Source organism: Mesocricetus auratus, unplaced genomic scaffold, assembly GCF_017639785.1.
Source record: "Mesocricetus auratus isolate SY011 unplaced genomic scaffold, BCM_Maur_2.0 Super-Scaffold_100003, whole genome shotgun sequence".
Taxonomy (NCBI): Eukaryota; Metazoa; Chordata; class Mammalia; order Rodentia; family Cricetidae; genus Mesocricetus; species Mesocricetus auratus.
Window position 1 is genome coordinate 50,143,412 of NW_024429188.1, and position 18,558 is coordinate 50,161,969.

The 18,558-nt window shown below is 42.5% G+C and overlaps 1 protein-coding gene across 1 annotated transcript in view; it reads right to left on the reverse strand.

The window, feature by feature from the left end:
* The window catches only part of Slc16a2 (solute carrier family 16 member 2), a 112,846-nt gene that overhangs the window by 11,903 nt on the left and 82,385 nt on the right, over positions 1 to 18,558 (reverse strand). Inside the window, exon 2 of the mRNA XM_005086543.4 lies at positions 2,694 to 2,838. Coding sequence (XP_005086600.1) covers positions 2,694 to 2,838 — 145 coding nt within the window. The remainder of the gene's footprint in view (positions 1 to 2,693; positions 2,839 to 18,558) is intronic.

Here is an 18,558-nt window from a genome sequence, read left to right on the forward strand (position 1 = left end):
GATCAAAGTTTTATCCAAGTAACAACAAAGGCCTGCACAGATCCAAGATTCTGGTCTTGGAAGGGTTCTTTGGTGTGGCTTTATTCTCAGGGCCCTTAATGTTTCAGACTGGATAATTATCTCAGGAGAACTTCCCTTCTCTGCATCCTTGCCCAAAGTCCAGATAGCCCAAGCCTTTTATCTCAAGCCCCAGGAGATGGATATAGGGACTGTGAGTTAAGAAGTCCCATTACTTTCCAGAATTCTGTCTCTGTTGCTGCATATGATATGGATTAGTTCCTTTAGAGTAAGTAGTCTGCTTGATTGACAGAGAAGTCAAGCCTCAAGTTATGGACCTGACCGAGGAAGACAGATCCTTGCTAAAACTCTTAGGCCCTGCTCTGCCACAAGCCTCTGAAAGAGAAGGTCAAGTGTTAGCAGGTGAAAGGCCATGGGCAGGTCAGCCTGGCTGGCCATCTACCCTCACACAATACTGGCACAACCTAGTGATTAGTTTTGGATGCTTCCATATGTTTTGCAACAGTTCTTATCTGGCCATTAAATTAACCAGTGCTTTCTTGTTCTCCACACATAGACCCAGATTTTCTACTGAAGAACTGGATTTATGCTGCACTGTCAGTGGTGCCTTGATTCCAAGAAAATTATCCTCACTGTTGCCTCCCATCTGCTCATATTCACTGGACACAAGCAGGGGGTTAAGTTTAGTATATAGGGGGTTGTCTCCACTTTGAACTTGTAGCTAAGCTAACTGCTTCTCCTCCGTCAGACTCCTTGGGGTCTTCTCTCATTAGATTCTAGGTATCCTATTGGATTGGCTGGGCTGGGAGTGGAGCTAGTCTTGAGGAAAGGGGTCTTGTGTGGATTCTTCAGGGCGCTGTGTAGTGAATATGTCTAACTGGGATCCAGGATGGAAGACTCTTGAGTTGGGTCTTCCAAAGGTCCATCAAGGCTGCCTGTGCTCCACCCTGTTGCAATCACGCAGAAGGACTCAGAGCTCTGATGTGAGACAATACGATGGTGACTTGAAGTTCTAGCCACAAGCAGAATCATGTTGTTCTCCCTGGACGTGAAACCATCCAGAGAGTTTCTTGGCTCTGAAAATGTTCTTACAGAAAGAGCAAACAGAACAGGGGGACGTGGGCTCAAGAGAAAAATGCCTCCTCCAGTGGGCTGAGATAAGAATGCCAGGAGAAAACACCACATCTAAGTACATTTCCCTCCTGTGCCGCAGCCCATGTGGGCTGCAAGGGAAATGAGATCCTTATGTTGCTAATTTGTTTACACTTTGCTGTGCTCTGCCTCAAGAAACAAGCCTCTGTTATGTAGCATTGAGCCTAGAGATACTTCAGAGGCCTAGCTCATCCCCACAAGAATCCAGTACCAGCTTGCTGGGGGTGGGGCAAATGAGGCCGACCACCAGAAGGGTCCTCAGAAAGTTTAGAGCTTCTGCCTTGGGAGGGCTGAGAAGGTTCCAGGCAGGATATGGTTCCCCTTCTCCCTTGTCCCAGTTGGATGGGTTGGAAGCAACACACCACTGCACGCCAAATCTAAGCTCTGCTGCAGGGTAGTCTGGGCAGCCGGAAATGCTCAAGTCATTAAGACAGTTGGCTCACTCCCATGGGGCCTAGCTGAAGCAGAGCATGAGTCTCATTCTCCACTGTGTATGGAAACTTAAGCCCAGAGAGCCATGGCTTTCTCTGGGGAGTCATACTCAGAAAGCAAGTCTCTTTAAAGTTGGCTCAGTCTCCATTCCAGACATGTCACTGTGGTCATATTCGTGTCTCCAGGCCATCATTCTCCTACATCAACCTAGGCAGACTGGAAGTATGAGGTACCACAACTTGCAGAAGGTCCACAGATTTGTTTAGGAAGCTCACATTTTTCTTGCTGTAGGATGGGGTCTTTATTCTCCCCTTCTCTGTATACATGCTTGTGCAGGACTAACAAGAAAGAAGGCAGAAATGTATGTGTAGCCTTCTCATCTAGCTTTACCAAGTTCTATCAGTGGGACCAACAAATCTAGGATTTGAGTTTCAGTTGGGTTGCTGGGGTTTGAACCTGCACTCAGTGGGGAATGTTACTAAACATCTTTTCCATGCCCAAGACACAGGAATTCCTATCTGTCTCATCCACCCATCTTTTTGGAGCCAGAGGCACTCAGAAAAGGGCCAGACATGGTAACTAGCTGTGTGCTCAGATTACCTGTTTTTCAGCTGAAGATTCATTTGGGAATGCTAGGTCTTCACATTAGTTCACTTAAGTAGCTCCCTTCTGGCAGGAAAGGCAAGGTGTGCCACATTAGAGGGGAGCTTGGAGAGATCAGAAGAAACCATGTGATCTCTTAAAGATTTAGAAAGTGAGGCCCAGATAGGAGAAGGATGCGCATCAATTACTCCATAGCTAGTCAGTGGTCAAAGTGGGACTTGAGCCTGCTCTATGAACTACCAGGCTTAGGATCTTCACAATATTTTGGAGCTTTGGGTCTTTTGAGGGGTGGATATTCCTTGCAAATGTATCCTTCAGACTCCGCATAAAGTGATTTACACTGGATCCTGCCTGAGTCCTGGGAGCAAGATCTTTGAGGGTTCTATACGGCCAGAGTCACCTACAATGAGAATAGTGTTCCTAGCTAAAGCCCAAGAAAGAAGTCAGTTCTCACCCTTGGAAAAGAAGCCAGCAAGCGCAGGCCTTACCTGGTGAAGGAGCTGGTATGGAGGCCAATGAAAGCAACAGCGGCCCCGGTGGTGGCTGTGATCCGGCAGCCCAAACGGTCAGTGAATATGCTCACAATGGGTGAACAGAAGAAGATCATGCCCATGGCCAGGGCTGCAACCCATGCTGTAGAGAAAAGAAGCACAGAGACCCTGGAGGTTACTGTGATGTCTAGTGCTGCCGCTGCCTCCGCCTTAGTTCTTCCCCGGCCTTTCCAAGGTGACACTGATATTCAGAGTGATTTGCAAACACAGGTGAGCTATGAAACAGGATTGAAAAGCAGGTGCTGGATTTGGACTAGTCAATTCTGTAACAGAAGGCAGGAATGCTAGGCCAGATATGTAGTTTTAGGAACTGAGGTGCTTGGATTCAGGCGTGAGGAGGGTTAGGGTAACCTTTAGGATTGAGTCAGGCTTGTTTCAGTCCTTAGAATAAAAATCTAAATGTGAAGATTAATGACCAGGGAAGATCACAGGCAAAAATGCTTCCTGGAATTGTATTAGGATATAGAACAGATTCAGGGGCCATCTGAAGGTTTCCAGGGACTCTATGCAAGACGATCATAGAACCTACCTGCTGAAATCCATCTCCAAAGCCCATGTCTGGCAAATCTCTAACCTCCAAACTCACAATGAGATTATCTTATTCCTAGAGGCGTCGCATCATATCTGTAACAATCTTGACCAAGGAGGAACAGTGCCCTTTTACTCACATTCTTCCAACCCATTTCCCCTTGCTCGGCCCTCAGAAGGAGAGCCCAAGTTTTCTGTTTGTTTAAAAGCTGTTATCGGGTTTCATCTTGAGCCACTCTCTTCTAGGTTAAATAATCTTAGTTCCTTTAAGCTTTTCTTTTCAGCTTTAATTTACTTTTGTAACTCTGTAATTATTTTCAGAGTCCTTCTCTGAACTCATTCCAAGACTTCATCATCATCATCAAAAAGCATCCAATGAGTGCCACCTAGCAAAGACGCTGGGCCAGTTTCTTTCTCCTTCCAAGTGAACAATCCCAAGTGGGCCAGAGGGAAAGGCCACTCCACTGCTGGTGCCTGCCTGTGCCTCCTACCTTTAGCGCCAAATAAGCTGTTCTCAGGAACCATCTTCACTTTGCTAGGCTGCTGTTCTAAGTTCTAGCTGCCTTGCTTCAAAAATCCTGGCCCAGGCCACAGGGGATCTGGACATTCATTTCAGTTTCACCCACTATGATATGTGGGACCTTGGGGAGTCACACACTGCTTTGCTAATCTAATTTCTCCTGTGTGGAGTGGGAATTAAAATTCCTGAGCTTTCATCAAAGGCCCCTTCCCCTTGGCAGTGTTGGGGACAGAACCCAAGGATTCATACGTGCTGGGGGAAGTGTCATACTTCTCAGTCACAGCACCAGCTCAGCCCTCAAACTGTTTTCAAATAAAATAATAAGATGTAATCATATGTAGAAGAGAGCTTTGGAAATGTGAAGAGCTATAATATATATATATATTCACATATATATATATATATATTCAATGAAACTCTGCCCATAGACTTAAATGTAAAAGTATTTTCCAGGCCGGGTGTTGGTGGCGCACGCCTTTAATCCCAGCACTCGGGGGGCAGAGGCAAACGGATCTCTGTGAGTTCGAGGCCAGCCTGGTCTGCAAGAGCTAGTTCTAGGACAGCTTCCAAAAGCCTTGGAGAAACCCTGCCTCGAAAATCAAAACAAAAAAAAGTATTTTCCAGGAGAAAATATAGGGAAAATCATTTTCATTTTTCTTTAAAGAAAGATCTCATAGAATGTTCATATGAAATATGACCCGTGAGTGAAATACTGATGTGCTAGACTTTATCAAAACTTAAAATTTCTGCTTAAAACAAATAACCAAGGACTGATGTAGCTCAGGCTGGCCTGAAACTAGCCACCTCTCTCAACCAGTTGTCTACAATTCCGCCCTGATTACCCTTGGGGGAGGGCTAGAGAATGTAAGTGGGAGATGTCAAAAGGAGGCAGTTTTTATCTACATAGCCACTGGGCAGCCTGCATCCCTGCTGAGTGCACCCTTCCAGTGTGGCCTATGCTCATGTCTAATCCCTCAGCTACTTCTCCGAAGTGAGCCTAGTAAACTTACTGTTCCACCAGGGTAAACTTTGGTGAACCCGTACTTCAGTTTGTTAGTGGAACCTTAGGAAAAGGGAAGGAAAATTAGCAACATGGGATTACAGATTTGCATCACCACATTCGGTTTAAAACTTCCGTGCTTTAAGAAAAAAAATAGTTATAAGGTCCAGAGAGATGGCTCAGCCAGGAAAAACATTTGCTTCACAAGCCTGATGACTTGGATTCCCAGAATCCACGTTAAAAACTGGACATTGTGTCATGCGCCTGTAATTCTAGTACTCCTACAATGAGATGGGAGGTGGGGACAGCAGGACTCCCTGAAGCTCCTGAGCCAGTTATCTTGGAGTATGCAGCATAGCCACAAACATTAAGAGAGACCTGCCTCAAGCAAGGTGAGCACAGAGACCTCTGCATGACCTCACACACAAACATGCATACGCACATTGCACATATGCAAAATAAATATTAAAAGTTATGAAAATGAAAATGCAGGTAATGGACTAGGAAATATTTGCAACATATATGTCTGGCAAAAGATAGATCCAGCACACAAGTCTGAGTTGATCATCACAACTCAACAAGAATGCAAATATATCAATTTAAAACAGACAAAAGACTTAAACATGCATCATGCACATACACACAAAATGAATATCAATTAAGCACTCAAGAAGTTGATAAATATCTTTAATCATTTGGTAAGTGTATATTAAAACTACAATGAAAGTCCGGAATTGACTGGCACATACCTGTAATCCTAGAAGTTGAAAGATTAGGGCAGGAAGATTAAGGATTCAAAGCCAGTCTGGGACACATGGTAAGACCTTGTCTCAGAACACCAAAACCAACCAAAGAAATACACAGGAAACATCATAATGAACCATCCCTTAAACATCTACTAAGAAGACCACTTAAGAAATGGTAATACCTAGTGCTGGAAGGATGCAGAGGAGCTGGAAATCTCATACTCTGCTGGTGGGAATGTAAAATTGTACATTCACTTTGGAAAACAGCTTGACAATTTCTTGTGAAGTTAGTCATGCACTTAAGATAGCCCACTGAAATCTTACTCTTAATATTTATGTCTATACAAAACCCTATACCTAGGGATGAGGGTCCAACTCAGAGATAGTAGTCATTGCCTAGCATGTACCATGTCCTGGGTTTGATGTCTAGCACTACCAAGGTGGGTGAAGCAAAACTCCTAACAATCCAACAATCCTAGTTCTCAATAATTATAGAAGCTTCTTTTCATAATTGCTGAAACCTGGCAACAATTCAAATATACTGGTAAATGAATAAAGAAATGCATACATATAAATACAGCAAAATAGAGCACACCCACAAACAGTATAAACTAGTGAGATACACAGCAGCTTGGATCATTCTCAAAGGTGTTGTGCTTAGTGAAAGAAGACAAACTCAAGTGACCCTACTCAGGAAATTCCAGAAAAGGAGAAATTATGGTGATAAAAAATAAAGAGGGGATGAAGGTGAGATTTATTAGATGGGGCACGGGGAAACATTTTGGAGTGTTAGTGGTGGTACTTTTTTGAGAGTGTATGTTTGTTGTGTGTGACTGTTCTCTGAGTGAAGCAACCACCATCTTGGGGCATTCAGTCGCATTTCCTTGCAAAAGATCATCCCAGCAGAGAGGAGCAGAGAACGTCATGAGATTCCCCTGTCCTGCTTCCTACTACCTGTTGTACGAAATGCTGCCTTAATTGCCCATGGCCAGGAAGAGGAAAAAATAAATGAGGAGAGGACTAGATGGTGGCTCCATCTATGTGGTTGTAGAAAAGTTCTCATCCCTGCTGGGTAAGGCTTTTCCTGTTGGGGAAGGTATGCCCACACCTCTGTAAGTAACCCCTCACCTATGCTCTGTAAGGAAGCCCAATAAACTCGTTGGTTCCCCAGAGTGAATTTTGGTAGGACTGTGTCTTGATTTGTCATTAGGAACTTAGGAGAAGGGGTAGACATTACTTATGTTTCACCCTGAGAAGGAATTTTTGTAACAAGTTCAGTGGTAGTGTGTTATGTGTGTTACTATATGTAAGCACGTAAAAATTGAGCACATTAAAGTGTGAATTTTGCCACATGTAAAATATATCTCTAAATCTTACATTGTTTCTTAAAGGGGGCAGAGGCTCAGTGGAAAGAGCATGTATGAGGCCCTAGATTCAGTTCCTGGCACTAAAAGTGGCAGGGCAGGAAATCAAGGTGTACCAATATGAGGTTTTACTTTGGATACATATATATTTTGTTCTAGCCCTATTTAAAAATATCTCAGTTGTATTATGAAAGAGGAAAAAAGTATTCAAGGTAGCAGGTCATCTTACAGACATTCTACAACTGAGCTTCTGAATATCTACAGTATAATGAAAACTGATAACTAGGCTCATAAAATACCTTTTGTGTAGTCCAAGAAAGCTTACACTTTATTTGACATAGTTGTAAAAATTAATCTAACATTTAGAAACTCAAAAAAATTGAAGTAAGAGTTGATTTACAGAAAACAGTCAAGACAGCTCAGAATAACAACAGCTAAAGTAAAATCACTCCTACCTGCTATACCTGGGAGGAACACAAAAACATATTTGAAGAACAATTGTGTGTTTTGAAGAAACTGAGGTCACATGACTTGTAGTTTTCTGGGGCTGGAGAGGTGGCTCAGAGGTTAAAAGCACTGACTGCTCTTCCAGAGGTCTTGCGTTCAATTCCCAGCAACCACATGGTGGCTGACAACCATCTACAATTCAATCTGGTGTATGTGTAATAAATAAATAAATCTTTAAAAAAAACAAGACTTGGAGTTTTCTAACAAGCACTCAGAATACTCCTCGCACGACTCCATTCTGACAAAGAGGGGGCTGCAGTTGCTCGTTTTTTTGTACACAGTGATCAACCATTTGTAAATACTAGTACTTGCAGCACATGGTTCACATTCATATTCAAACCCAAGGAAGGCTTTGCCATGTCTCTGAGCCTCACTCACAGGTGATAAAAACTTTGCCATTCTCATGGGAAAGAGGCATTGGTCCTCCACTTGACTGTGTCCAAGTCAACAATACACAAATTCACTCAGTGATTCCCTCTGCTCCTCATACCTCCCCATTTTCTATTTCTTAGATGCTCATGATGGGTCTTCAGTTAGTTCAGGGGTGGTTCACTGCAATGTTTGACACCCTACTGAGGAGAGAGAAACAAAGCATGTGGCCTCTTGCCCTGGGGTTATTCGAGCTCAAAAACTGGAAAAAAATTGAAAACCAGCAAGATCTTCCCCTTGCAATGCTCCTCTCTCAGGGCTGCTTTTAAGAACTGGGCCATAGCAAGCAACTACCAGCAGCTGCCCAGCCCACCAAGGCAGTGGTCTACATGTTCCAGCCAAGGAATCCCCACCCAAAAGGGCATTCACTACCAGGCCACAACCAAGGGCACCACAGCTGAGGTCTGGAAGGAGTCAGGCCACAAAATCTAGGCATGATTCTTCCTGGTAGTGTGAATCTTTTTTTTTTTCAGATTAGGATAGTCTTCTTTTTATTTTATTTATTTTTTTTCACATTTTTTAAAAATTTATTTTCCAGTTTAAATTTAGATAAGAATCAAGGTTGCTTCACAAGTCAGTTCCAGGTCCCTCTCCCATTCCCTCCCTTCCTCCCGTGCCCTCCCCCCCCGTTATCCCCTCATTTCTCCAGGGAGGGTGAGGCCCTCCATGGGGGTGTCCATAGTGTGTCATTTCATATAGGGCAGGGCCTAGACCCTTTCCCAAGAGTGAGGTAACCCAGTCACAAAAAGAGAAACATGGCATGTACTCTCTCATATATGGATTTTAGACATAGATCTGGGGAGTGCCAGCCTACAATCCTATGGCCAGAGAGTCTGGGAAACAAACTTTATTTAGTGGCTGATCGAAGAAGAGGCGGACTCCCTTGGTTAAGTACTGAGCTGAACTCAAGAAAGCCAGTAACAGAGAGGGAGGACTGATGATCAAAGGGATTAAGACTGGGTTGGTTTAACCCCCAGAAACAGCTGACCAGACAAAGGTTAACTCTTGAATACCAGGCATTAGCCTGGGAAGCCAGCATGAGACTGATCAAGACCCCCCTGAATCTGGGTGTCAGTGAAGAGGCCTAGGGAATCTATTGAGCCTTGGGCAGCAGATCAGTACCCATCCCAAGTATACACACGGACTTTGGACTCCAATAGAACAATGTGAGGTAGTGTGAATCTTAGTAACAAGGTTTTTCCCCCTCCTTATTGAGCAATTTTCTTCTTACCCTTAAGGCGGCTATGTTAATTAGTTGGCAAACTTGCAAAGACTAATGTAATTGGTTGCCAGCCCCTTCATAGCCCAAGAGGCAATGTCTAGAAGCTGCACTCCTCAGGGATCCAATTTCACAGAAAAACCTCCTGTGAGGAAACCACAGGGGTCTATGGAATCACCTACAGGACTCCACAAGCCCAAACAGAAATTGGGAATGCACCGAGTCCTTTGGTCATAGATCCATTCCTCCCATTTCCTCCCATTTCCTCTCAAGCAGCCAAATTTACTGCCCATTCTTCAAGAAACCTCATCTAAAATGATGAAGCTACCACACGTTCACGTTACTTCAGTAGCTCCTTAAAATCTCCTTGAAATTACTAACATAAAATTTCAGAGAAAACATGTAACTCCCTGTCTCTAGATACTACTTCTCCATGTTTTACAATGATGCTTACAATTGTGCTCCCTCTGCCCTCTATTTTTAGTCTTTTCTTTGCCTTTATTTGTACACTTCTCTAGGGAGTGGTCCCTTGTCTGACTGATGCGAGTTTCTGATGGTTCAGCTATGTCTGACTCACACTCATCATAACCCCCACACCCCAGGTTGATGCCTTGACCTGATTAGGATGGTGAGGAAAGGGAGAAAGAACACAGAGATTTATGTACAGAAAAGCTGGACTCAGGTGGGCATGTGCACTCTGATGGAGGACACCAACTGTTGGCAGCATCCTGGAACCTCATCCTGTTTATTATGTTCAGCACAGCAGGAAAGAGTTATTTTGGGTAGGAGGTCTCAGTAGGTGAGCAGTCTCAGGCTGTAAGAATCTGGGAGGAGGAAGCTGCAGTTGCTAGTTTTTGCAGACTAGTTGTAAACACTCTCACTCAGACCTGAGGAAGTCTATGCCATCCCACTGAGCCTCACCCATACTGGGATAGCTTTGCCTTTCCCATGGGATTGAGGCATTGGTCCTTGACATGGCTATCCTCATGTCAACAATACACATTCACTCAGGACTTCATTGGTCCTTCTCAGGGCTTTCTCACCTCCCAACAAAACATCTCATGTTTTCTCTTCTTTCTTTTCCCATCGCCCACTTTTTGGTTTTTAGAGATAGGGTTTCTCTGGGTAACAATCCTGACTGTCCTGGAACTAACTCTGTAGACCAAACTGGCCTCGAACTCACTGAGATTCATCTGCCTCTGCCTCTCAAGTGCTGGGATTAAAGGTGTGCGCCACCACTGGAAGTTTATATAAATGTGTGTGTGTTTAGTTTTAAGAAGTTTGCTTATAATGTCTCTTAGCATGGATTGCTTGGAGTTTATCCTCTTTGGAATTTCCTCATCTTTTTGAAACTATGGATTTATGTCTTTTTGCTGCATTTTGGGAAAATTTAAGACATTTTTTGAGTGTCTTTCTCAGTAGCACTTTTCTTCCCACTCCTCCCCCTCTCTTGGGAATTATCTGGTGACAAGAATGTTAGATCTTTTGTCATAGGTTCATAGGCTCCTAGGGCTCTGCTCTTCTTGTTTTTTCTAATTCATTTCTGTCTGTTGATCATGATGGATAACTTGCATTGTTCTACTTTCAAGTTCACTGACTCCTTCCTCTGTTCTCTTTATTCTGCTATGGAGTCCATCCAGTAAAACTTATTTGATTTTGGCCATTATATTCTTCAATTCTAGAAATTTCTATTGTTTTGTGGTTAAGGTTTCTATTTTATATATTTCTTTTAAGAGTTATTATTATGGCTTGTTAAGTACTTTTTATAATAGGTGCTTTAACATCCTTGCCAGATAAGCCCCACTTTTGTGTCATCTTAGTATTGCCAGTCAACGGTTGTTTTTCCACTAAAGGCAACATTTTTCTGTCCTTAGTGTGGCAAATGATTTTCTGTTTTATCCTGGACATTTTTGGATATGATGAGTCTCAGGATCTTATTAAGATCGTCTGTTTTTAGCAGGCCTGCTTTGACAACTTGCCAGTCAAATACCATCCCATTACTGCCAAATGGGGACAGAAGTCCATGTTCTCTTCTCAGCTGCCATTGCTAGACACTTTGGGGAAGAAAGGTGCCTTGTTATTGCTGGGAGGCCACATTTCAACATCACCACTAGACTTCTTCTGGTAATTTTCTGAGAAGGACAGGGGTCCTTGTTTCCTGTGTGACTTCAATTGACATTACAAGTGATGGTAAAGGTCCTAATGTTTTGCTTGGCCTTCATTGATACTACCTTGGTACCTTGTCAGAAACCAGTGGAGGTGTGATCAGAGGTTATAGTTTGGCAAAGGTGGAAGTCCACACTTTCTACAGGGTCTTCTGTAACACTGTAGGGGAGGAGTAGGTCTTGTTACTGCTGAAAGAGGAGGAGTTTCTAGCTCACTATTCAGTTTTCTCTGACCTCACCTTAGCGTGGAAGGCAAGCTTTTTAGGGACACTATGGTACAGCTGAGACTATAAAAGTCTAGGCTCCTGGTTAGGCTCTTGACCATAAAGGATGAGTGGGGTAAGTTTTTCCCTATGACATTCAGCTGGAGTAGAGAGGTCATTGTCTGGCTAAGATGCCCCTTTCCAGGTCTTTTAGGGAAAAATGGGGCTTCTCTTAGACCTTCTTTGTCTGCTGCCATTGGCATTTCTAGGTTGCTGGCTTCATAGCTCCACATTTCAGACAGATGATGATTCCATGCCATTCCTCCTGCTCTGAAGTCCCTAGCTATATTCCATGGGAGAACAGAGGAATGTGCCTTGACCTAATTATTAATGCTAAATGTGTGTTTTCACGACAACTCATCCATACTACTTTATTGAGCAGTCATTTAACACATTCTCTGACTCAGTCACGTGGCTATCCCTCAGACATTGATAATGACAAATGAATGACATAGAGATACAGTCTTTGTCTTTAGGCACCTTATGGTACACACTTGGTTCTTCAGAACTGGGCACTGAATGTAAGGCTTTGCTTAGGCTAGATAAATGCTCCATCCCTAAACTATATCTTCATCTAGTAATATGTTAAAAGAACCTGAGAAATATTGGATAATCAATCAGAGGGCTCATCCCTGGGGCAGGCAAAGTGGTCAACCTCGAATCCATATACATACAAACAACAAAAACAAACTTAGTAGGCTGCATTTATTATATATATTTATGTATACATACATATATAGAGAGAAGACATAGGGGATTGTAGGGAGGGGACATGGATGGGATGGGCTGAAGAGAAGAAAATAATATAATTTTATTTAATTAAAATAAATAACAATACATTTTAAAAATAAACTGGGCAATAACATCTATAAAATGCATGGCCATAGTAAAGTTTCCTTCCTTGCTCCTTGAGAAAGGTTCTCATCCAGTCCTCACTGGCCTTGAACTTGCTGTGTAGCTAAGGCTGAGCTTTAACTCCCGATCCGTCTGCCTTTATCTCCCAAGTGCTGAAATTAGAGATGTGTGCTACTGCACTCAGGTAAAATTTCTATATAAAGATTTACAGGTCTGGAGAGATGGCTCAGAGGTTAAGAGCACTTGCTGCTCTTCCAGAGGTCCTGAGTTCGATTCCCAGCAACCACATGGTGGCTCACAATCATCTGTAATGAGATCTGGTACCCTATTCTGGCCTGCAGGGATACATGCAGGCAGAACACTGTATATATAGTAAATAAATAAATCTTAAAAAACAAAGATTTGCAAAGAGTCAGACATTCCAAGGACATTTTGCTAAGTTATAGGAAAAAAATATAGCCTGATAGATCAATACCCGAAGAATAGCATGGTATGACAAAAGACTTAAGGACCCTTAGTAGGTAAGTTACCAGCAAGAGTCATGATGATGATGATGATGACAGTTATGACCATATTGACACTAAATGGGCACTGTTTGTCCTTTGCTGTTATGGCACTCAGTTGCCTTTATTTTTTAAATGCAGGGTGTAGCAAACATTTTCTAGAATTTTGACAGTCAAAGCTAGGGCGTTTTTAGCTATTGTTCCCCATAATTACCTCTGCTTTTATAAGGGGAAGACAAAGAAATTTTGACAAAGCAGTTGAGCTTGTGGGAGAATTGGGAAGGGTAAAACAAATGTACTATCTTTCAAAAGAGACTTGGAAAAAAATAGGGGCGGAACCCATAACTTTCCACGAGGCAGAAAACATTATTTTCAATCCACAGCTGCAATATTAAGCAAGTGCCTAATTATTGAAATAAATGTTCTCCCCAACAGAGCTCCAGCCTTTGAAGACGAATTATATTTAAATGTACCATCTACTCCTTTCATCCAGAAGTTCCAAAGTTCTTTTCAACCCAAACCATCACCCCCAGGTTAGTGAGAGGTAGCCCACCCCCCAGAGCTCATACTTGAAGTGAACACAATGTCTGTATTCAGGAGCCAGCCCTTTCCTTTTCTTTACCCAGCACCCTTGGGCTTCTGTTGGTCCCAGGCAGCACAAAGTCAGCATAAACTAAAAAACAGGCCTTTTAAGTTGCATTCTGGACCAACTGGTCTTCAAAATTCTTTATGCTCCATTTTTTTCCTCACTTAAGTGCCCAATTCTGGATGCTTACCCAGGCTCTCAAGCAAAGGTCTTTGAAGTCCAGGGGACCACTCAGAAAAGAACTCAAATGTGGGACCAGAGCCTTCATTCCTTGGTTGACAAAACTCAAGCTATTCAAACTCTCTCAGTCCCAGAGTTAAAACAGAGCAAGAGATCCTCCAAGAACCAAACTCTGGAAATAGGCGGTAGGCTTTTACAAATTGCTGTTATTGTGAGAACTAATCAAGGCTTAAGAAGGGCCAAAGCGAGACAAGTAGGGGCTGGAAGGAAAGGTAAAGGGAGGTGACATGGGGGTAAAGGTGGTTCTGACAAGGTGCACAGTACAACGAAAGTATAACAAACGGAGAGGATGCACCATGGATTAGTCTATGTTACTGTATGTCACCTCTTCTGTCGTATCTCCCCACCTCTTCACAGTTCCCAGGACTTTGCAGAGTCTAAATCTAGCTGAATAGGTGAGGGTGGCTGGAATGGTATAAGTGGGGCGGGTGGAGATAAGGCAGTGGCTCAGGACTGTCATTGAGGCCCGCAGGCACATGGGGTTAGCTGGTCCGCAGTCGTTAATCAGACAGCCGACATCATTCGTGAGGCATGGTTAGAAGAAGTCAGTGAAGGTACTTCTGGGATCAACTGGAGCTCCAGGGGGATGAAATGCAGCACTAATTTTCTTATGGACCAAGCTCTGACCTCCATTCTTTCTGTGTCCTACCCAGGTAGTGACCTCCCTCAGAACTTCACATTGTTTCTTCAGCCTTGGGCAGGGCCCAGTGTTAAGAGCTATGTAACCATTTGTCCAGTGAACACATGAAAAAATCTTGCTCAGGGAAGATGGCTCCAAATCTTTTCCATTTCCCTCCCCTCTCCTTCCCTTCCTCCTCCTTCCTTTCACTTTTCCTCCCTCCCCTCCCTTTCTCTCCTCTCCTCTCTCCTCCCCTTCTTTCTCCACCTCCTTTCTGGTCCTTCTCTTGTTTCTTTTTTTCTTTTCTTTCTTTCTTTTTTTTTGTTTTTCGAGACAGGCTTTCTCTGTAGCTTTGGAGGCTGCCCTGGAACTTGCTCTGTAGACCAGGCTGGCTTCGAACTTACAGAGATCCGCCTGCCTCTGCCTCATGAACGCTGGGATTAAAGGCGTGCACAGTACTGCCCGGCTCTTCTCTTGTTTCATACCCTTGCTTCTTTGGCTGTGCTTGTGGTAGAACCCAGGACTGTGTGCATGACTGGCAAGTATGCTATCATTGAGCTCTATTCTGGGCCCCTTTATATTTTTCTGACACTGTATGGAAAAGCTCTTTCTCCAACTCTCAGTTTCTCTAAGTCCATTTAATCACCATCTACTCATTGTGCTAGAACTCAGATCCAGATTTCAGTGAGCCTGTATTTAAACTCCCAAAGCACTTTCATATTTGATCTTTGAATTGGACCCTCCCAGCGGTTTCTGCGTTTGTGATTTTCTTTGTTTTGTTTTCAGAATGCACTGAGTTCTTTCTGATTTGGCATAATATACTGGAAACCACCTTTTCCTGAACATTGAATACTTAAACAAATGCATTTTTATCCTTCTGCATTTTGTCTCAACCCAAACTATAGTCTCAAAGCCTGTCAAGCCAACAATATCACTGAAATTATATTAATGTGATGCCCCCTTATGTGGCCATTTGGATTTTCTCACCCCTTGCTGTAATCTACTTCCAGTTTTAGAGTCTACTAGTAGTCTAAGGAGTCTACTTCCTAATTTTGCAGATTGAGACCCAGAGAGACTCACATATAGGCCTATTCATACCAGGTCTGAAATAACAGACCAGTATCATTCCTTAGGGTTAACTGGGATATACTTAACAGTCTATGCTATACTGCTTTAGCACTCAGGGCTTCATACAATGTCCAGGTGTCTACTCTAGCAGCTGAGGTAAGACTACTGTGATTATTTGACCCATATGTACCTTCTCTGGCAGAACTGTGAATTGAAGCAGTTCCCTCAGCTTTTTTTCTGAGGAAGGTGGCTTACCCCATATAGACTACGACTGTCAGGTATTCCTCTGATAAAGGGCATGAGAAAGAGGGAGGAAGCAGGCAGGCAGATAAGCACTAAGCAAACAGAAGGAGAGACATATCCAAAGCAGGAGGGGTCTTACTAGAACTGCAGAATGTTAAAGATGAAAAAACTCTTAAGAATCATAGAGGAGCTGACCAACTGATGAGTCCAGATAACCTCCTGACAAATCCAGACAAGTACATTGCAAGTGAAGTACAAAGAAATATCCTTCATAAAAATAGTGGCTCACTCCCATAATCCTTCCACTTAGGAGGTTGAGACAGTAGGGTAATTATGAGTTCAAGGCCAGCCTGGGCTACAGAGTGAGGCATTGTCTGAATTCCCCCTCAAGGAAATAATTCCCCCAAATCTAATTAAAACACTTAACATTTTAGCTAATGGAATCAATGATATATGAAAAGGATAAAACATCATGACCAAGGGGATTTATTTCAGAAATATAGCTATTTCAACATCTAAGAATTACCAATGAAGTATATACTTAGAGTAAAAATGAAAAACATGTAATTACGTGTCAACAGATTGAAAAAAATATGTGACAAAATTCAATAACTGTTCAAGATCAAAAGAGCTCTCAGCAATCTGGAGATAGAAGGGAACTTTTCCAACCTGGCAAAATCAATTATGAAAAACCCGGAGCTAATAGCATGCTTCATAATAAAATAGTGAAAACTTACACAATAGATTGGAAACAAAACAAGGGTACCTGTTTTCCCTACTTCTTAGAGCAATCTGTTAGTGGTTTTTGCCAGTGTATGAGATGAAGGAATAGAAAATACATCGATAGGAAAGGAAAAACCAGGGCTATGAGTTGGCTCATCCCAATATCCACCTCATCGATGAACTGTTGGAGCATGTGAAGGAGACAAACCTACAGCTCCAAAACAGCAGGATCTCCATGACACAGGATAACAACAGGATATCCAAGAGGACCCCCACAATGACAACCCATTATTGGCATGTAAGTTAGGATGAATGGATTAAAGGATAAATTGTGTGACTCAACAGGCCACACTAACTACAGCTTCCATGACAAGATTCCCCCCTCTCATTTCTTTGTTTTGTTTTGTTTTTGTTTTTGATCTGAGGGGACAGGTTGCAAAGGCAGAGGGTGGAGGATAGGAGACAGGGAGTTAAGTGGGATCAGAATGCATGATGTGAAATTCACAAAGAATCAATAAAAGTTAAAAAAAACCTTATACAACATGTTAAACTTGACTCAGGATGGTTCATGGGTGTAAATATAAGAACTAAAATACAAAATATAGGAGAAAGTCGAGGTGATCTTAGTGTAGGAACCAGGACAGCCTCCAAAGCCACAGAGAAACCCTGTCTCGAAAAACCAAAAAAATTTTTTTCTTTCTTTAAATTTTATTTAATGTGTAAGAGTGTTTTGCCTGCATGTTTGTCTGTGCACCATCTGCATGCCTGGTGCCTGGGGAGGTCAGAAGGGGGCATCTGATGCTCTAGAAATGGAGTTACAGATGGTTGTGAGCTGCCATGTGGGTGCTGGGAATCAAACCCAGGTCCTTTGGAAGAGCCTCCAGAGCTCTTAACCACTGAGCTGGTCAGATTTCTTAAAAAGGACACAAAGAATATAAAACATGGAATTTACTTCATCAAAGTTTACTTTTTAAAGACACATTTGGAGAATTAAAACAAAGCCACACACTGGGAGACAATATTTACTAGTCTTGTTTCTGATAAAGGCCTCATACTGTGTGTGTGTGTGTGTGTGTGTGTGTGTGTGTGTGTGTGTAGGACTAACTCCTGCAAGTTGTTTTCTGACCTCCACTCACATGCTGTTGTAGATATGCACTCAACCACATACCCTCACTTAAAACAAATAAAATGCAATAAAAACTTGGAAAACATCCAAATTAAAAATGAACAAGAGAACAAAAGATAACTCCAGCACCTAGAAGACTGAGGCAGGATTACCACAAGCTTGAGGCCAACTTAGGCTACATAGTGAGTTCCAGACTAGTCAGACCTACAAAGTGAGAATTTGTGTCAATTTTAAAAGATGTCCAAAGGGGCTGGTGAAATGTTTTAATGGTTGTTGTTCTTGCAGTGGACCTGGATTCAGTTCCCATCAGTCATATGGTGGATCACAGCTATCCATAATGCCAGTTCTGCGGGAACCAATGTTCCTGTGATCTCTACCATCTTTTAACACTTATTCACATAAAATAAAACAAATAAACCTATAAATTTTAAGTTGCACAAAAGATACAAAGACATACTTCTCCAAAGATGTATATATGCTAAAAGATAAGAAAAGGTGTTGGCATCATTGGTCACTGGAGAAACTCAAGCTAAAATGCACTAAGTGGCTACAATACCCTGATTAGAACATCTGATATTTCCCAAACTGACCGTGCCCAATGTTGCCGAGGATGTGGAAGTGCCAGAATGGTCAGCACTTCTATTTGCATGGCTGTTGAGAATGTGAAATGGTGTAGTTCCTCAAATAGTTAAATACAGACATAACAACCTTAAAAAGCAAAAATGTTTGCCCACATCAAGATTTGTACAGAGATGGCTGTGGTAGCTCACACTGGAATCCCAGCACTTGAAGCCGGACAACTGCTATGAGTTTAAGCCTGGACTACAGAATGACAGTCTGTTTCAAAAAATGCAGAGAAGAACGAGGAGGGGGGCTTTGTACATGGATGTTCATCATAATTACATTTGTAATAGTCAAAAACCTTCAAATGTACATCAATATGTGCTGAACTGTGGTATATCCACGCCAAGAAATACTACTCAGAAAAAGAGTGAACTGTTGATAAATGCATAATCATGGAACAACGTCAAAACAACGATGGTGGTAAAAGAAGACAAAATGAAAATATCTACTGTTTAATTCTATTTATGGAATTCT